Source organism: Panulirus ornatus, chromosome 19 (genome assembly GCF_036320965.1).
Source record: "Panulirus ornatus isolate Po-2019 chromosome 19, ASM3632096v1, whole genome shotgun sequence".
NCBI classification, from domain to species: domain Eukaryota; kingdom Metazoa; phylum Arthropoda; class Malacostraca; order Decapoda; family Palinuridae; genus Panulirus; species Panulirus ornatus.
Genome location: NC_092242.1, coordinates 22,434,997 through 22,451,058, shown reverse-complemented (window position 1 = coordinate 22,451,058; position 16,062 = coordinate 22,434,997). Strand labels below are relative to the sequence as shown.

The window sequence follows — 16,062 nt, the reverse complement described above, 5'->3', positions numbered from 1 at the left end:
AGGTCACATCTGCCCGCATCTAAAGTCAAGCTGTCATGTGTAATGCACCAAAACCACAGCTTTCTATCCACATCTGGGCCCCACAGACTTTTCTAAGGTTTATCCCAGATGTTTCATATGCCCTGGTTCAGACTCTAGCTGTCACATATAATGCACTGAAACCACAGCATTCTATCCATATCCAGACCCCACAGACTTTTCTATGGTTTACCCCAGATGTTTCATATGCCCTGGCTCTGTCCATTGACTGTGTGTTGATCCTGGTGTACCACATTGTTCCAGTTCACTTTATTCTTTGCATGCCTTTCACCTTCCTGTATGTTGAGGCCTTGATCCATGATCTTTTTCACTCCAACCTTCCGTATCCAATTTGGTTTCTCTACTCTCCTTGTTCCCTCCACTTCTGACACATGCATCCTCCTTGTCAAACTTTCTTTACTCATTCTCTCCATATGTCCATACCATTTCAATGCCTTCTCCTCTGCCCTCTCAACCACATTCTTTTTATTCTCATTCTTCATAACTCTAGATTTTCCTGTGTTGAGCTTTGTGCACTAGCCCTGCCTTTTGGCAAAATGGTAGGACCAGTAGATAGTAGTAGTAGGTAGGAACATTTAGGCAGGGGCATTAGGTAGAAGTAGTTTGTTGGAACTTAGGCAGGAACATTAGGTAGAAATAGTCAGTTGGAGCATTAGGAAGTAGCCTCTGCAAATATTGTGCAAGAGTTGCCCTCTGCCAGTGGTGTATTAAGGATGAGACATTTGAGACTTAAGAAGTGGCACTGTAGTTCACTAGTTATGGAGGCTGTTGCTGTAGCCACCCCTTTGAGGGAGTTCCAGGAGGGAACAGGAATCAGAGATACAGATAGATAGGGTATAGCATATAGGCCTGCTTACTAACTATTGTTAGCACAGTATTGCAGCAGTATTATATGTACATGATACCTGATAACCTTGAGTTTACTTGTATTTACTCCCAACTTCCTCCCTTGACTTATTCTCTCAGATTCAGACACCAGTGGCTGTAATTTCTCACTTGAATCTGCTACTAGTGCTGTGTCTTCAGCGAACAATTTCTTAATCACTTCCCTGGCCAAGGGTGAATATGTAGTCCGGACTGCTTACTCACCCTCCCTCTAAGACTTACATTTACCTCCCTCATTACCCAATTCATGTGCCTTCACTTGGAGTGACTCACTCTTCTCTCTGCCCACGTGCTCTCACTCGTTACTTTCTTGATAAAAAGTTCTCTGTTTCTAGTGGCTTTCCTCCCACCATATATTTGTAAAAGCCTCTACAAGGCATATCTGTCAACCCTATCATATGCATTCTCCAGAGCCATAAATGTCACATACAAATCTTTCTTTTTCTTTATCCTTAAGTATTTCTCGTACATTCTTGAAAGCAAACACCTGATCACTCATCCTCTTCCACTCCAAAAACTGCATTGTTCCTCCCTAGTCTGATGCTCTTTACCTGTTTTCACCCTCTCAATCACTACTCTCCCATGTAACTTACTGGGTACACTCAACAAACTTGTACCTCTGTATTTTGAACACATATTCGTCCCCCTTTCCGATATACAGGGGTACTATGCATGCATTCTTCTGGCATCTCACCATGATCCTTATATACATTGAAATTGTTACTAACCAGTCAACAACAGTTACCATCTTTCTTGAGAAATACACCTGCATTATCTTCCACTCCAGCCACCTTGCCACATTTCATCTTATGCAAGGCTCTCATCATCTCCCTCTCTTTTCATCATACCAAATATGACTCTTCGTATACCTCCCAGACCTAAACGCCCTACATCTGCCACCATACTGTCAGACTCATACAGTAATCCTTCAAAATACTTACTTCATCTCTATCTCCTCTTCATTTCATCACTACTTGTTACTACTTCCCCATTTTCCCCCCTTTACTGATGTTCCCAATGTTCTCTTGTTATTCTCATACCATTATCCTTCCAAAACATCTTCTTATTCTCCCTGAAGGTATTTGCTCTCCCCATTTCTCATTTGTCATCTTATTTAATCCCTGCACCTTTCCCTTGACCTCCTACTGCTTTCTTTTGTGCATCTGCCAATCATCTGTACTCTTTCCTTGTGCACCTGATCCTCTACTTATGACCTGTGTGACTAACAACATATGACCAAAGAAATTGAAAAATAGAAATGATGAAATATGAACCAAAGAATCAAATAGAAGGTAAAAAGAAACTACCGAATCTTATGATAAAGCTGGTTGATAGAAAATAAGATAAATCATAATAGAAATTGAGTAGGATAAAAGAATGCTGTACATGCCATGCTGACATGCATCCATTTCGAGATCTGACTGGTGGGTCAGAGCGGAACTTAGATGTATGTCGTGGAGGGGGTGTAATTGACACCCATACTCATCTTTCTTCTCTTTCACTTGCAACTTTACTTTGTCATCCCATTGCTCACTGCTTTTTCTCATCTAGCTACCTCTCATCTTCTGCATACCACACACTTTTTTTGTACTTGCCAGCACTGCTTCCGCAAATATCTCCCATTTCTCACCCACTCCCCTTTGCTTCGTTTATTCTCACATTTTGCCATTCAACACCCAGTCTTTTGTGATATTTTGTCACACACATCTCTTTTCCCAGCTCACTCTCACAAATATGATTTCCACTTCTCTGATAACCTCTACCAATCTTCACCCGTGCCCCCACCAGGTAGTTCTTATATATCCCACCAGCTGCTCCTCACAATGTATTCAAATCACATTCAAGAGTCTGTTTTTCATGTATCCTTATGTATGTCCTTCTCTTTAAATCAATTATTCCCAATCACTGGTGGCAGATAAGAGTGAGAAACTGTAGAAGTTGGTGACTGAGTTTAGAAGAGTGTGTGAAAGGAGGACGTTGAGAGTAAATGAATAAAAGCAAGGTTATTAGGTTTAGTAGTGTAGCAGGTCAGTTTAGTTGGGGTGTGAGTTTGATTAGAGAAAATCTGGATTTTTTTTAGATACCTGGGAGTGGAAATAGCACCAAATGGAACCATGGGAACTGAGGTGAGTCATAGAGTGTGGATGAGGAAGCAGTGACCTTGGAAGTATTGAGGAATATGTAGAATGAGTCTTTTCTCGAGAGCAAAGATGGTTATGTTTGAATGTAGAGTAATCCCAATGGTATTGTATGGATGTAAGGCATGGGCTATGGATGAGAGTGTTTGGAGGAGGTTGAATGTGTTGGAAATGATATGTATGATGATGATACGTGTTGTGAGGAGAGTTGATGGAGTAAGAAATGACAGTGTAAGATGGGGAAGTGTGGAAATAAGATGAGTTTTTTTGAGAGAACTGAAGATGTGCTGAAATGGTTTAGATGTATGGTGAGAATGAGTGAGGAGAGGTTAACAAAGAGGTTGTGTCAGAATTGGAAGGAACAGGGGAAGGGGAAAATCAAATTGGAGATGGAAGAATGGATAAGGATTTGGGTGCTCAGGGCCTGAACATGCATGAGAATGAAAGGTGTTAGAGAGTATTGGGATGATGTGGTGTACTGGATTGTTTGTGTGTGTGTGCTGTCAGTGGACTGAACAGAGTATAAAGAAGCTGGGGTAAACCATGGTAAGGTCTGTAGGGCTTAGTTGAGGATATAGGGCTATGGTTTTGATGCAATACACCTGACACCTTGAGAATAGATATGAGCGAATAAGGTCTTTTCTTCATCTGTTCTTGATGCTACTTTGCTAATGTGGGGAATAGCAAATGACATCACATTCTGCTCATCAGCATTTCACACAAGACCATCTGGAGCATGCTATATGAACTATCCTCTGACCAGTTGCCCATCTTGATAACACTCTTTCTTGCCCACCCATTTAACTCAGTCACAAAAAAGAATACTCATTCCAGGAAAGCAGAATGGACAGCCTTCACACAGTACATAGAAACAAAGCTCCAGAACTTCATAAGAGATTATTTATCATCCTTAGATCTTGTAATTTCACTTTTCATCAGCATCTCCAACCAAGTTTGCAAAAGGCGTGTACAACAAGGGCCCAGAAAGAAATGTAACCTAAATATATCCCCATATGTGACACTTCATAGAACAAAGAAACCATCTCTTATACAACCACTCATCCTCATTGGAAATCTGAGAACAAATACAAACTCTAAATAACACCAACTTTAACCAGATCGCTTAAAGATAAACTAAAACTGTCACTCCATCCATGGTACAGTGAATAACAAGACCCATAGCAACCAACTCTGGCACACATGAAAGAAAATCCAGTCTTATTCTGACCCATTCCAGTGAAACCCCTTCTCCCAATGAACATAAAAACATACTAATTATTTACTATACTTTGTCGCTGTTTCCCGCGTTAGCAAGCTAGCGCAAGGAAACAGACGAAAGAAATGGCCCAACCCACCCACATACACATGTATATACATAAACGTCCACACACGCACATATACATACCTATACATCTCAACATATACATATATATACACTCACAGACATATACATATTTACACATGTACTAATTCATACTGTCTGCCCATATTCATTCCTGTCGCCACCCCGCCACACATGAAATGACAACCCCCTCCCCCCCGCTTGTGTGCGAGGTAGTGCTAGGAAAAGACAACAAAGGCCACATTCGTTCACACTCAGTCTCTAGCTGTCATTTATAATGCACCGAAACCACAGCTCCCTTTCCACATCCAGGCCCCACAAAACTTTCCATGGTTTACCCCAGATGCTTCACATGCCCTGGTTCAATCCATTGACAGCACGTCGACCCCAGTATACCACATCATTCCAATTCACTCTATTCCTTGCCCGCCTTTCACCCTCCTGCATGTTCAGGCCCTGATCACTCAGAATCTTTTTCACTCCATCTTTCCACCTCCAATTTGGTCTCCCACTTCTCCTCATTCCCTCCACCTCTGACACATATATCCTCTTTGTCAATCTTTCCTGACTCATTCTCTCCACGTGACCAAACCATTTCAAAACACCCTCTTCTGCTCTCTCAACAACACTCTTTTTATTACCACACATCTTTCTCACCCTTTCATTACTTACTCGATCATATCACCTCACACCACATATTGTCCTCAAACATCTCATTTCCAGCACATCCACCCTCCTCCACATAACTCTATCTATAGCCCGTGCCTCGCAACCATATAACGTGGTTGGAACCACTATTCCTTCAAACATACCCATTTTTGCTTTCCAAGATAATGTTCTCGATTTCCATACATTCTTCAACGCTCCCAGAACTTTCGCTTCCTCCCCCACCCTATGATTCACTTACGCTTCCATGGTTCCATCCGCTGCCAGATCCACCCCCAGATACCTAAAACACTTCACTTCCTCCAGTTTTTCTTCATTCAAGCTCACCTCCCAGTTGACTTGTCCCTCAACCCTACTGTACCTAATAACTTTACTCTTATTCACATTTACCCTGAACTTTCTTTTTTCACACACTTTACCAAACTCAGTCACCAGCTTCTGCAGTTTCCTACATGAATCAGCCACCAGCGATGTATCATCAGCGAACAGCAACTGACTCACTTCCCAAGCTCTCTCATCCACAAGAGACTGCATACTTGCCCCTCTTTCTAAAACTCTTGCATTCACCTCCCTAACAACCCCATCCATAAACAAATTAAACAACCATGGAGACATCACTCACCCCTGCCGCAAACCAACATTCACTGAAAACCAATCACTTTCCTCTCTTCCTGCTCGTACACATGCCTTACATCCTCAATAAAAACTTTTCACTGCTTCTAACAACTTGGCTCCCACACCATATATTCTTAATACCTTCCATAGAGTACCTCTATCAGCTCTATCATATGCCTTCTCCAGATCCTTAAATGCTACATACAAATCCATTTGCTTTTTTAAGTATTTCTCACATAGGTTCTTCAAAGCAAACACCTGATCCACACATCCTCTACCACTTCTAAAACTACACTGCTCTTCCCCAATCTGATGCTCTGTACATGCCTTCACCCTCTCAGTCAATACCCTCCCATATAATTTCCCAGGAATACTCAACAAACTTATAATTTCCCAGGAATACTCAACAAACTTATACCTCTGTAATTTGAGCACTCACTTTTATCCCCTTTGCCTTTGTACAGTGGCACTATGCAAGCATTCCGGCAATCCTTAGGCACATCACCATGAGTCATACATACATTAAATAACCTTACCAACCAGTCAACAATACAGTCACCCCTTTCTTAATAAATTCCACTGCAATACCATCCAAACCCACTGCCTTGCCGGCTTTCATCCTCCGCAAAGCTTTTACTACCTCTTCTCTGTTTACAAAATCATTCTCCCTGACCCTCTCACTTTGCACACCACCTCAACCAAAACACCCTATATCTAATATAACACAATTAAAAAAGCCACAAACCAACACACCTTTGAACAGGAAAGTCTTGAAAAATGTACATAGAATCCATTCAGTAACAACTGCCCCTACACCCTTCACCCCAGCTAATACAAACAGTGCAATTGAAACCTTGAATAAGTCTCACACTGCAGGCCCTGCTAAATTGTCAGACTTTTGTTTTGAAACAGTATGGCCCATTTGCAGTCGAAGAATTTGTTGAATGGTTAAGGGAAAGGGAGCACGGCTGCACACTGTTGAACCAAGGAATGCTCAGGGCATCACACTAATTGCTTTAACTTTAGATTAGAACATAGAAGTTCATGTTACTGTAGGTACACTTGAGTACTTTGTCATCAGATGGTTAGGTGCAGCATCTGTGTGTAATCTGGAATTAGTCATTCAACCACTGAATGCTCTTCTTGTTAAAGGGTGAAGATATAAAGTCATTGCTGTTTTTGGTTCATTTAGAAAGATGATATAGAGTATGAGATGAAGAAAAAATTCAGCCTTAGTATATAGAGTATGAGATGAAGAAAAAATTCAGCCTTAGTAACCTTCAGCTCAGGTCTAAAGCTCTGAAGATTTATGAGTTTTTTTGTAGAGAAGACAATGTAGATGAGATAAAGCCATTTCAAGCAAGTAAAGGATGGGTACAAAAATTTATTCGATGTTGGAGGCTACATCATGTGAAGGTAACAGAGAATCCACTGGCACTGACCATGAAGCTGCTGCACTCATCTCATTTTTCCCTGTATGTTTATAGGTTCAGTACATGCAATTTTTTTTTCATTCAAGGTTTTAGCAGAACATAATCCTTGCATGAAATGAGGGATGGGTTTATTATAGATTTTGAGTTATTCATCATATCAGAAAAGGTTCTAGGAGTGCTGAAGAATGTGTGGAAAGAGAGAATGTTATCTGGGAGGGCAAAAATGGGTATGTTTGAAGGTATAGTAGTCCCAACAGTATGATGTAGATGAAAGGCATGGGCTGAAGATAAGGCTGTGCAGAGGAGGGTGGATGTGTTGTAAATGAAATGTTTGAGGACAGTATGTGGTGTGAGGTTGTTTGATCAAGTAAGTGATGATGGTTTGATCAAGTAAGTAATAAACTGGTAAGAGGAAGGTGTAGTAATATAAAGAGTGTAGTTGAGAGAGCTGAAGAAGGTGTGCTGAAATAGTTTGGACATATGGAGAGAGTAAGTGAGGAAAGGTTGACAAAGAGGTGATATGTGTGAGAGTTGGAAGGAACATGGAGAGCAGGGAGATCAAATCGGAGATGGAAGGATGGAGTGAAAAAGGCTTTGAGTGGTTGGGGCCTGAACATGCAGGAGGATGAAAGGCATGCGCAGGTTAGAGTGAAATGGAATGAAGTGGTATAATGGGGTTGACGTGCTGTTAATGGACTAAACCAGAGTCTTTGAAGCATTGGGGAAGATCATAGAAAGGTGTATGGGACATAGTTGTGGATAGGGAGCTGTGGAGCTGTAATTCAGTGCATTACACATGACAGCTAGAGAATGGATGTGAGTGGATGTTGTCTTTCTTCATCTGTTCCTGCCAATACTTTGCTAATGCGGGAAATGATGATCAAGTATGAAGAAACTTAGAAAAAACTCGAATAACTGAAAATTTTATCTTAAATGACTGGTTCCCCTATCATTTAGGATAACAGGTTTTACTGTGTTGTAGTTACTTCCAACTTTGATGATGCTGGTGCATTTTCTTTGATATATGGGTAACTGTAATGTTGATATTTTTACCAACTTGGTTGTTTGGTTGCTTGTGACATGTATGTATAGGATGTGGAGTCATACTTCACCTGGGAATTCAGCTGAGGGCATAAAAGTCTAAAGCAAAAAATCTGGCAATGTGCATTGTAGCATGACCAAGCAAATATCTGGCTAGGTGCACTGAAAGGGTTAAACAAACAGGAAAAAGTTTTATCATAATAGTGGCCAGAGCAGGCCTGTAAGGGTTGTCAGATGATGATGGGAGCAGTTTAAGGGTTAAGGGAACACCTTCACTGTGACAAGCTTTACACCACTGTATTTGCTTCCTTAGATATCTGATGGAGTACTCTTTGTTTTTCTCAGCATGGAATTTAAGTAGCTTTTCTCCCTTTTTCACATCACACACTCTGGTGTAACCAATTTTGTACAGTGCATACAAATATCATCCATTATCATTATCCATTCCATTATCTTGTGGATAAATTCAACTTTCCTTCCTTTTAAGGCTACATCTCCATGAAAAGGGTTGTTTGCTGGTCGTTTTGATACCATTCTGAAGGTTGATTATCACGGTATCATATTGAATTGACAAAGACTTCTGAGGCACTACAACTTGTGTATTAAACTGTGGTAGGAATGTTGATACAGGAGCAACATTGCTATCAGACCAAGAGATTGGCTAGTCCCAAAACTAATTGTGTAGGTCTACAGGTGGTTTTTCTGGTTTATTGAATTATCTCCTAATGATGCCAGTTATGGAGGTTCAGTGTGTAGATATTATTTATATATGCTATTCAGGGTTAAATTTATTTATGTTTAGTTAGATATTTCTGCCTAGAAATGTAGGAAAATTTTCTCTTCATTGGTATGATAATCTGCTATATTGGCCATGTTTTCCTCCCATTAAACCCAAATTAGTGTAGGCTTATATTTTGTAAAATGACTTTATTGATTTGTAAGAGTTTTTCAGTATTGTAATGACCATTTTCTCCCTTTTTAATCAGGTAACAAATCTTCTTCTGGAGCGGTTACCGGTGTTTGTTTCATCTGGTGATCTTGAGGTACAGGAACGTGCATCATGCATAGTGCATATAGTGACATATGTACAGAAGTGCCACAGGAATGGAGATAAAGTGGGAGCAGATCTGGCCTTATTAATGACAGGAGAACTTAATCCAGTTGCCCCTAAAGCCCAGAAAAAAGTACCTCTTCCAGATGGGTAAGGGTTGTTACATACCTGTTTGTTGCTGTGTGTCATATGGCTGGATGTTTTGCAGAATGTAGTGAAAGAGCCTGTATGTAGATTACTTATCAAGACATTCCGATTAGCATATGTATTTCACATTTTTCTAGTTTGTATACCCACACAGTACTTTTATAGCTTTCGTGAGTAAGGTCTGTACTTATATTTACAAAGCACCGTATGTCATATTATCAGTTTTTAGTAAAGGAAATTTTTTTTACTCTTTTAGCTTGAGGTTCTTCATTTTGATATGTATCATTAGGGAAAGGGGAGAAAGAATAATCCTCTTTTTCTCCTGTTTCATAAAAGATGCTGGAGCTGGGGGCTGGAAACCATCCCCTCCCTGTCTTTCAATTTCTAAAAGTGGGAACAGAAGACATAACTAGCTGAGGATTGTTCATATTCCTCTGAGGCTCAGGCTGAAGTGTCTAAATATAGGTGGATGTAACCAAGATAAGAAGGGAGAGATAGGTAGTTTGTTAGGGGAAAGGAACCTGGATTCTCTGGCTGTGATTGAAACTAGAATTATAGGGAAGGAGAAAAAATGGTATAGGAATGCTCAAGGGGTAAAGTTGGGTTAATGTGAGGGTGAGATCAGAGGAAGAGGTGGCTCTTCTACTAAAGGAGGACTTGTGGGAATGTGTTAAAGAGTGTAATGTAATGAGTTCCAGACATATGTGGGTGAGAATGTCAACAGATTGCAGTAAGTAGGTGATTGTTAGCAAGTATACACCTTATTGTGAAAGGAATGAGAAAGAGATGCAAGTGTTTTGGAAGGAGCTGAGTGAGTGTGTCAACAGTTTTGATACAAAGGATTGAGTATTGGTGGTGGGAGATTTGAATGGAAGAATAAGTGATGTGGCAGTTGAGAATATGATGTGGGGGAATATCAGGTGTATACAAAAATGGGAAACAGATTTTTGATTTGTATGTCAAAAAAGGACTGGTGATTGGGAATATATGGTTTTAGAAAAGGTACCTAAGTAGTTGTAGGTGAGTGAAGTTCAGGATGAGCAGGCAGTATTGGATTATTTAGTGATTTGGGCTTGTAGAGGAAAAAGTACAGGATAGTAATGTGCTGAGAGGGTCAGCTGATGGGTTGTCAGATCACTTCGTAGTGGAAGCAAGTGTGAAAGTTTGTAGTTCTTTTAAGAAAAGAGGAGTGGATGTCAGTTGGAAGATAGGTATGGAAATACCCAGAGAGATTGGTTGAAGAGTGGCTTAAAGTGAGAGCAAATGCTACAAGCAGAGTGGGCAAGGATTGGAAGGCATTTATGGAAGCTTATCTTACAGGTGCAAGTAAAGTGTAAGGCTTGCAGAAGGTGGAATGGAGGCATGTGAGAGAGGGAAGTGAGGGATGGGATGAGGACGTTAAGTTTTTAGTGGTGAAGAAGAGAGGTGTTTGGGTGGATCCTAAAGGGAAGAGGCAACATTAACTGGGGATATGCTTGAGAAAGCAGAAGGTACATGGGCTGAAGAAGAGGGCATATGAAAGGGTGCAAGTGTATTAGCTGACTTCTGAGAGAATAAGAAAATGTTTTAAAAGGAGATAAACAGGTTGAGAAGATTAAGAAATCACATGAGAGTATCGGTGATGGGACTAGACAGGGGAGTGGGAATAGGCAAAAAATAAGCAAAGAGAAGGTGGAGTGAATGTTTTGAAGGACTTGTAGATTTTGTATGTCAGTTGTCTGGGATGTATTGGTATGCAGAGTGAGAGAGCATTGATAAATGGTTTGATAAAATGAGAAGAGTTGTTGAAAGGCTTGTGCAAGATTTATTTGGAAAAGTGGCTGGAGTGGAAGGATTTATGTTGAATTTTTCATAAAAGGGGGATGAAAATATTGTTGATTGGTTTGTCAAGATTTGTAATGTAATTATGACTCGGTAACAGTTGCCTGAGGACTGGTGGAAAACTTGTTTAGTGCCATTATATATGGCATAGGGGACAAGAAATAATGCAGTTGCAGAAGCATAAGTCTTTTGAATATATCTGGTTAGTTACATGAGAGAGTAGTGATTGAGAAGTTGGAATGCACATAGCACGAGATTGAGGTGGAGCAATGTGGCAGTGTGTTAGAGGATGTGTGGATAAGGTGTTTGGTTTGAAGAAATATTGAGAAATTCCCATAAATGGATGTGGAGAACGATAGGGTTGATGAGATGCTTTGTGAAAGGTGCTGCAAATATATTCTTTGGGAGGAAAGCTCTTGGAAGCAATGAAGAGTTGTTCTTGAAAGGGGAATGCATGTGTACGAGTAGGAAGGGAAGAATACCTTTAAATGAGCTCACTTTTACTGTGATTGAGTGAACCTGTAGTGCTCATTGCTTGTCTCACTTGTTGGATAGCACTGTTTCTCGTAACCATCACTCATCTAATCAGTGGATGTCTTGCCTGTTGTATAATTTTTTTATTTGGCAGCTATTCCTTTGGTATAGTTAGTTATTCGAGGTTCATTTGGTATTATCTTCAGCAATTAGATTTCAATTCTTTTGAATGTCTCTGTAGTCTCTCCAGGTGTGTGTTTCTTAGTTTCTCTTGTATATATATATATATATATATATATATATATATATATATTATTATTTTTTTTATTATACTTTGTCGCTGTCTCCCGCGTTTGCGAGGTAGCGCAAGGAAACAGACGAAAGAAATGGCCCAACCCACCCCCATACACATGTATGTACATGTGTCCACACACACAAATATACATACCTACACAGCTTTCCATGGTTTACCCCAGATGCTTCACATGCCCTGATTCAATCCACTGACAGCACGTCAACCCTGGTATACCACATCGATCCAGTTCACTCGATTCCTTGCCCTCCTTTCACCCTCCTGCATGTTCAGGCCCCGATCACACAAAATCTTATTCACTCCATATTTCACCTCCAATTTGGTCTCCCACTTCTCCTCGTTCCCTCCACCTCTGACACATATATCCTCTTGGTAAATCTTTCCTCACTCATTCTCTCCATGTGACCAAACCATTTCAAAACACCCTCCTCTGCTCTCTCAACCACGCTCTTTTTATTTCCACACATCTCTCTTACCCTAACGTTACTTACTCGATGAAACCACCTCACACCACACATTGTCCTCAAACATCTCATTTCCAGCACATCCATCCTCCTGCGCACAACTCTATCCATAGCCTACACCTCGCAACCATACAACATTGTTGGAACCACTATTCCTTCAAACATACCCATTTTTGCTTTCCGAGATAATGTTCTCGACTTCCACACATTCTTCAAGGCTCCCAGGATTTTCGCCCCCTCCCCCACCCTATGATCCACTTCTGCTTCCATGGTTCCATCTGCTGCCAGATCCACTCCCAGATATCTAAAACACTTTACTTCCTCCAGTTTTTCTCCATTCAAACTTACCTCCCAATTGACTTGACCCTCAACACTACTGTACCTAATTACCTTGCTCTTATTCACATTTACTCTTAACTTTCTTCTTTCACACACTTTACCAAACTCAATCACCAGCTTCTGCAGTTTCTCACATGAGTCAGCCACCAGCGCTGTATCATCAGCGAACAACAACTGACTCACTTCCCAAGCTCTCTCATCCCCAACAGACTTCATACTTGCCCCTCTTTCCAAAACTCTTGCATTCACCTCCCTAACAACCCCATCCATAAACAAATTAAACAACCATGGAGACATCACACACCCCTGCCGCAAACCTACATTCACTAAGAACCAATCACTTTCCTCTCTTCCTACATGTACACATGCCTTACATCCTCGATAAAAACTTTTCACTGCTTCTAACAACTTGCCTCCCACACCATATATTCTTAATACCTTCCACAGAGCATCTCTATCAACTCTATCATATGCCTTCTCCAGATCCATAAATGCTACATACAAATCCATTTGCTTTTCTAAGTATTTCTCACATACATTCTTCAAAGCAAACACCTGATCCACACATCCTCTACCACTTCTGAAACCACACTGCTCTTCCCCAATCTGATGCTCTGTACATGCCTTCACCCTCTCAATCAATACCCTCCCATATAATTTACCAGGAATACTCAACAAACTTATACCTCTGTAATTTGAGCACTCACTCTTATCCCCTTTGCCTTTGTACAATGGCACTATGCACGCAATCCGCCAATCCTCAGGCACCTCACCATGAGTCATACATACATTAAATAACCTTACCAACCAGTCAGTAATACAGTCACCCCCTTTTTTAATAAATTCCACTGCAATACCATCCAAACCTGCTGCCTTGCTGGCTTTCATCTTCCGCAAAGCTTTTACTACCTCTTCTCTGTTTACCAAATCATTTTCCCTAACCCTCTCACTTTGCACACCACCTCGACCAAAACACCCTATATCTGCCACTCTATCATCAAACACATTCAACAAACCTTCAAAATACTCACTCCATCTCCTTCTCACATCACCACTACTTGTTATCACCTCCCTATTTGCGCCCCATATATATATATATATATAATTTTTTTTTTTTTTTTTTTTTTTTTTTTTTTATACTTTGTCGCTGTCTCCCGTGTTTGCGAGGTAGCGCAAGGAAACAGACGAAAGAAATGGCCCAACCCACCCCCATACATATGTATATACATACGTCCACACATGCAAATATACATACCTACACAGCTTTCCATGGTTTACCCCAGACGCTTCACATGCCTTGATTCAATCCACTGACAGCACGTCAACCCCAGTATACCACATCGCTCCAATTCACTCTATTCCTTGCCCTCCTTTCACCCTCCTGCATGTTCAGGTCCCGATCACACAAAATCTTTTTCACTCCATCTTTCCACCTCCAATTTGGTCTCCCTCTTCTCCTTGCTCCCTCCACTTCCGACACATATATCCTCTTGGTCAATCTTTCCTCACTCATCCTCTCCATGTGCCCAAACCACTTCAAAACACCCTCTTCCGGTCTCTCAACCATGCTCTTTTTATTTCCACACATCTCTCTTACCCTTACGTTACTCACTCGATCAAACCACCTCACACCACACATTGTCCTCAAACATCTCATTTCCAGCACATCCATCCTCCTGCGCACAACTCTATCCATAGCCCACGCCTCGCAACCATACAACATTGTTGGAACCACTATTCCTTCAAACATACCCATTTTTGCTTTCCGAGATAATGTTCTCGACTTCCACACATTCTTCAAGGCCCCCAGAATTTTCGCCCCCTCCCCCACCCTATGATCCACTTCCGCTTCATGGTTCCATCCGCTGACAGATCCACTCCCAGATATCTAAAACACTTCACTTCCTCCAGTTTTTCTCCATTCAAACTCACCTCCCAATTGACTTGACCCTCAACCCTACTGTACCTAATAACCTTGCTCTTATTCACATTTACTCTTAACTTTCTTCTTCCACACACTTTACCAAACTCAGTCACCAGCTTCTGCAGTTTCTCACATGAATCAGCCACCAGCGCTGTATCATCAGCGAACAACAACTGACTCACTTCCCAAGCTCTCTCATCCCCAACAGACTTCATACTTGCCCCTCTTTCCAAAACTCTTGCATTCACCTCCCTAACAACCCCATCCATAAACAAATTAAACAACCATGGAGACATCACACACCCCTGCTGCAAACCTACATTCACTGAGAACCAATCACTTTCCTCTCTTCCTACACGTACACATGCCTTACATCCTCGATAAAAACTTTTCACTGCTTCTAACAACTTTCCTCCCACCCGATATATTCTTAATACCTTCCACAGAGCATCTCTATCAACTCTATCATATGCCTTCTCCAGATCCATAAATGTTACATACAAATCCATTTGCTTTTCTAAGTATTTCTCACATACATTCTTCAAAGCAAACACCTGATCCACACATCCTCTACCACTTCTGAAACCACACTGCTCTTCCCCAATCTGATGCTCTGTACATGCCTTCACCCTCTCAATCAATACCCTCCCATATAATTTACCAGGAATACTCAGCAAACTTATACCTCTGTAATTTGAGCACTCACTCTTATCCCCTTTGCCTTTGTACAATGGCACTATGCACGCATTCCGCCAATCCTCAGGCACCTCACCATGAGTCATACATACATTAAATAACCTTACCAACCAGTCAACAATACAGTCACCCCCTTTTTTAATAAATTCCACTGCAATACCATCCAAACCTGCTGCCTTGCCGGCTTTCATCTTCCGCAAAGCTTTCACTACCTCTTCTCTGTTTACCAAATCATTTTCCCTAACCCTCTCACTTTGCACACCACCTCGACCAAAACACCCTATATCTGCCACTCTATCATCAAACACATTCAACAAACCTTCAAAATACTCACTCCATCTCCTTCTCACATCACACTACTTGTTATCACCTCCCCATTTGCGCCCTTCACTGAAGTTCCCATTTGCTCCCTTGTCTTACGCACTTTATTTACCTCCTTCCAGAACATCTTTTTATTCTCCCTAAAATTTAATGATACTCTCTCACCCCAACTCTCATTTGCCCTTTTTTTCACCTCTTGCACCTTTCTCTTGACCTCCTGTCTCTTTCTTTTATACATCTCCCACTCAATTGCATTTTTTCCTTGCAAAAATCGTCCAAATGCCTCTCTCTTCTCTTTCACTAATACTCTTACTTCTTCATCCCACCACTCACTACCCTTTCTAATCAACCCA

General features: G+C 41.0%; 1 protein-coding gene across 1 annotated transcript in view; it reads left to right on the top strand.

Moving 5' to 3' along the window:
- The window catches only part of g (adaptor-related protein complex 3, delta 1 subunit-like garnet), a 468,686-nt gene that overhangs the window by 324,593 nt on the left and 128,031 nt on the right, over positions 1-16,062 (top strand). The window contains exon 14 of the mRNA XM_071673747.1: positions 9,146-9,360. Within this exon, the coding sequence (XP_071529848.1) occupies positions 9,146-9,360 (215 nt within the window). The remainder of the gene's footprint in view (positions 1-9,145; positions 9,361-16,062) is intronic.